The sequence below is a fragment of the Orycteropus afer genome, unplaced genomic scaffold, assembly GCF_000298275.1.
Source record: "Orycteropus afer afer isolate SDZICR_OR568_19922 unplaced genomic scaffold, OryAfe1.0 scaffold00122, whole genome shotgun sequence".
NCBI classification, from domain to species: domain Eukaryota; kingdom Metazoa; phylum Chordata; class Mammalia; order Tubulidentata; family Orycteropodidae; genus Orycteropus; species Orycteropus afer.
In genome coordinates, this window is record NW_006921709.1 from 8,527,847 (window position 1) to 8,533,240 (window position 5,394).

The window sequence follows — 5,394 nt, forward strand, 5'->3', positions numbered from 1 at the left end:
TGATAACTGCCTCGGAAACCCAAGGAGGGGTCGCTATGAGTCGGGGCCGACTCGACGGCACATAACAACAACAACAATAGTGAATCTATAGATTAATAGGAATGAATTTGTTAGAAAAAGCAAATAATAAATTTTCATATTTAACATTTTACTATAAGTATATACTAAAACCATTAAATGGAGTTAATATTAACTATTCTGAGTTCCAGAATATTTCCTGGGTCTAATACACAAGTCACAACTTGGGAAAGTCTGGTAATCTAAATGTAACTCTTTCATGGCTGCCTAAGTCATATTAAAGTTATTAGAGATATCTATCCATGGATATCCCCATGATCTCAGATTTGAAAATGTGTTAGACAAATCTATTTAACTTGAGGAAAGAACCACCCAGACAGAATTTGTCATCCTTATAAGGGATTTCCACGTGGGTTTTGAATCCTCCAGAAGGGATCTTTCACTAGTTTGCTTTGAATTATGTCCTCCGCACCACCCCCCATGTCCCCAAATGATTATGTATTTAGGGCTAAAGTATTCTGTCATGTAAACTTGCCCTTTACCTCCTGTACAGTGGCTTGAGATTGAGACTTGTTTATCACCACAATGTTTGGGTAGCCTAGCATCATGTTGGAACACTTCACCACAAGCAAGCTGTGTGTGCTCTGAAGTGGTCACCTAATGGCAAAGTGCTTTCCAGTGGCTGTAGTGATGGACTGTTGACTATATGGCCCTATGATCGAGGTGTGAATGCACAGGAACCACTAAAAGTCATACCCCAGTCTACAGCAGTCAAGGTGAGAAATGCAACAGTTTTCTAGGTTTCCTTCTTGTTAGAGAACACTGGGTGGCCTTCTCACATAAAAATGAAACCATCCCTTTCCTCAGAATTTGTTTTAGGATTTTGCTGGTTAATCACCTGAAATACAATACTATTTGTATTCCTCATGAGTCAAGATCTTTTTGGCTCAAAGTAAGTGAACTAGGGCTTTGAACTGGTTCATTCTGGTTTGACCCCCTGCTGAGAATTTGCATTTCCACCTTACATATACTGAATCAGGATCTATAGTTTAACAAGATCCTGAGTTGATTCTTATGTGGGAAATGTAAATTTTCAGCAGGGGGTCAAACAAGAATGAACTGGTTCAAAGCGCTGGACTCAACCAAAGTCAGTCTTGAGCTTAAGCAAAAATGTAAATTTATTTTCTCATGTAATTGAGGAGTCTTGGTGGCTCAGGGCTTAAGGCATTTGACTGCTAACCCGAAGGTTGGTGGTTCAAACCCAGCAGGCACTCCACGGAAGGAAGATGGGACAATCTACTTCTGTTAAGATTTCTACCTTGGAAACCCAATGGGGGGTCTCTATGAGTTGGACTGGATGGCAATGAGTTTGGTTTTTTTGGTTTGGTGTACAGACAGCTGTTTCAATCTTGGCTGGATCTCAGACCTTGAATTATGTCATCAGAGCTCTGTCTTTTTTTTTTTTTTTTTTCTTTTTTCTTTTTTTTAACCATCTCTTGGCTGGGCTCTTCTCTGTTTCATTCTTCATTCAGACTCCATTTTATGGACAATATGGCTCTTGGCAACCTCAGATTCACATTCCCAGATGGGAGGTGGGTAAGAGACCATTTTTGCTTATAACTCTGGTAGCAAATTTCCAGGGAGGATGCTGGTCTTTTTTGGTTAAATTCTCATCTCTGAATTGATACCTACAGGCAGAGGAATGGGCACTCTGACTGGCCAGGCCGGGTTCCATTGCCCGAAGAGGAAGGACAGTGCTGTAAAATTAAACCAATAGTTCATTATGCCCTACATAATGATTTGTTAGTATATTAAATTCTTATTTCTAATTAAAAATATCCTTACTTTCCTTTCTGGAGACTTTGGTATCAAAGATGAATGTCTTGACCCCAACATAAACCCAGTGCCATAGAGTCACTTCCAACTCATAGTGGCCCTATAGGACAGAGTAGAACTGCCCATGAAGTCTGGAGTCTAAGGGAATTTGAAATTCTGTTCTGTATATTCTCCCTTTTGATCAGGATTCTTCTAAAGAATCTTTCATCAAAATGTTCAGTAATCATAGCTGGGTACCATCCAGTTCTTCTGGTCTCATGACAAAGGAGGCAGTTGTTCATGGAGGCAATTAGCCACATATTACATATCCTCCCCTATTCCTGACTTTCCTACTTCCTCTGTTGTTACAAGTGAATAGAGACCAATTGTTGTACCTTGGGTGTCTGCTTGCAAGCTTTTAAGACCTCAAGCATTATGCATTGAACTAGGAAGTAGAACAGAAGCAATAAACATATTACTAGGTCAATTAACTGCATGTCTTATGAGAACATGACCTTAAACCTCCAAACCAAGAATCCAAATTCCATGAAGTTTTTGGTTGTATGTAAGCAGGCTCAGCAGCTGCTCTCTGTCTGTCTCTCTCTCTCTCCTTTTTCAACATTGTTGTAGGTATATCTATCACACAGTTTTTGCCAATTGAACTTTTTACAGGTGTACAATTTATTGACAGCAATTACAATAATTGTATGTGCAACCCTACCATAATCAATGAGATTTTTCCCTATTAATCATAGTTAAACCCCACTCCCTCTCACTCTTGGTAACCACTAATAAACTTTGGTCTCTATACATTTGCCTTTTCTTGTCTTTTTATATAAGTGAAATCATACAATATTTGTCCTTTTATGATCATTTCATGCAGTATAATGTCTTCCAGCTCCACCCATTCTGTAGCATATATCAAGACTTCATTTTTCCTACTAACTGACTAGTGTTCCATTGCATGTATGTATCACATTTTGTTCACCTATTCATCTGTTGATAGACATTTAGGTTGGTTCCACTTTTTGGCTATTGTAAATAGCATTGCAATGAACACTGGTGTACAAATCTCTGTTTGAGTCTCTGTTTTCAAGTTTTCTGGGCATTGCTTGGTCTTATGATAGTTCTATATTTAGTTTTTGTGGAGCTACCACAGTGTTTTCCATAATGGCTATACCATTTTGCATTCCTACCAGCAATGGCTAAGTGTTCCAGTTTTCCTACATCCACACCAACATTTGTTATTTATTAATCAATTCATTTAAAAAATCTTAGCCACCCTGTTGTTGTTGTTGTTAAATGCTGTTGAGCTAGTTCTGACATAGAAACCTGTGTACAACAGAACAAAACACTGCCTGGTCCCGTGCTAGTCTCACAATTGTTGCTATGCTTGAGCCCATTGTTGCAACCACTGTGTCAGTCTTGTTGAGGGTCTTTCCCATTTTCGTTGACCTTCTACTTTACCCAAAATGATGTCCTCCTCCAGGGATTAGTCCTTTCTGACAACATGACCAAAATATGAGAAATGAAGTTTGGCCATTCTCACTTCTAAAGAACATTCTGGCTGTACCTCCTCCAAGACAGATTTATTCATTCTTCTAGCAGTCCATGGAATATACCTTCAATGTTCTTTGCCAACACCACAATTCAAAAGCATCAATTCTTTTGCAGTCTTTCTTATTCATTGTAAAGCTCTCACATGCATGAGACTATTGAAAATACCATGGCTTGGGTCAGGTGCACTTTAATCTTCAAAGTGACATCTTTGCTCTTAAATACTTTAAAGATTTTTTTTTTTTTTGAAGCAAATTTGCCCAATACACTATGCTATTTGATTTCTTGACTGCTGCTTCCATAGATGTTGATTGTGAATGCAAGTAAAATGAAATCCTTAACAACTTCAATTTTTTCTCCGTATATGAAGATGTTGCTTATTGTGAGGATTTTTGTTTTATTTATAGTGAGGTGTAATCCATACTGAAGGCTGTAGTCTCTGATATTCATCAATAAGTGCTTCAAGTCTTCTTCACTTCCAGCAAGGAAAGTTGTGTCTTCTGCATACCGTAGGTTGTTAATTAGTCTTCCATTGATCCTGATGCCTGTTCTTATTATATAATCCTGCTTCTCGGATTATTTGCTCAGCATAGAGATTTAATAAGTATGGTGAAAGGACTCAACCCTGATGCATACCTTTCCTGATTATAAACCACACAGTATCCTTTTGTTCTGTTCAAATGACTGCCTCTTAGTCTGTATACAGATTCCTCATGAGCACAGTTAAGTGTTCTGGAATTCCCATTCTTTGCAGTCTTTTCCATAACTTGGTAGGATCCACGCAGTCAAATGCCTTTGCATCATCAATAAAACAACCCTAGTGGGAGTGAAATGGTATCTCTTTATAGCATTTATTTGCATATCTCTGATGTCTAGTGACTGAACATTTTTTCATGTGTTTGGTGGCCGTTTGAATATTCTCTTTGGTGGAATGTCTATTTGTGTCCTTTGCTCATTTTATGATTGGGTAATGTATTTTTTGTTAAGTTCTTAAAGTTTTATATATATTTTGGTCATTAAATCCTTGTTGGATATGTGGTTTCTGAATATATTCTACCAGTTGGTAGCTTGTCTTTTCACTTTTTTGGTAACGTCTTTTGATGAATAAATTTTTAAAATTTTTATGAGGTTCTGTTTTTTATCTTGCCTTTTGCTGTTTGTGCTTTTGTTATTTACATTTGATAATCCATTGTTAAGAACTATGCTTGATAACATTGCCCCTACTTTTTCTTCTAAGAATTTTGTGATTTTAGTTTGCACATTTAGGTCCTTAATCTATGTTGAATTTGTTTTTGTGTATGGTGTGATGCATGGATTCTATTTCATTTTTCAACATATGGAAATCCAAATTTCCCAGCACCATTTATTAAAATGACTCTTCACGGAATGGACTTAGTACCCTTGTCAAAAATCTGTTGATCCTAGCTGTGTGGGTTTATTTCTGTACTCTTGATTAAATTCCATTGGTCTCTGTGTCTATTGTTATACTAGTATCAGGCTGCTTTAATTACTACAGCTGCATAGTATGTTTTAAAATCAGGAAATTTGAGTTCTCCTACTTTGTTCTTTTCTCTCATTATTGTTTTAGCTATTTGAGGCCTCTTGATCCCACATAAAATTGAGGACTGTTTTTTCTATTTCTGTAAAGAAGACTGTTGGAATTTTGATTGGGATTACAATGACTCTATAAACAATATTAAGTCTTCCAATCTATGAACATAGAACATCTTTCCAGTTATTTAAGTCTTCTTTAATCTCTTTTCATCAGTGTTTCATAGTTTTCATTGTATAAATCCTTCATGTCTCTGATTAGATTTATTCCTAGGTCTTTTAGTCTTTTAGATACTATTGTAAATGTAATTATTTCCCTTTCAGATTTCTCATTGCTGGTGTATTGTTGTTATTTGCTGTCGAGTCAGACCCGACTCATAGTGACCCCTCCTTGGGTTTCCGAGGCAGTATCACTATGGAAGTAGATTGCCCAACCTTCCTTCTGAGGAGTGG

The 5,394-nt window shown here is 37.1% G+C and overlaps 1 protein-coding gene across 1 annotated transcript in view; it reads left to right on the forward strand.

The window, feature by feature from the left end:
* CDC20B (cell division cycle 20B) overlaps nucleotides 1-5,394 on the forward strand; it is a 57,287-nt gene that overhangs the window by 42,025 nt on the left and 9,868 nt on the right. The window contains 2 exon segments of the mRNA XM_007944185.1: nucleotides 572-794; nucleotides 1,551-1,614. Coding sequence (XP_007942376.1) covers nucleotides 572-794; nucleotides 1,551-1,614 — 287 coding nt within the window.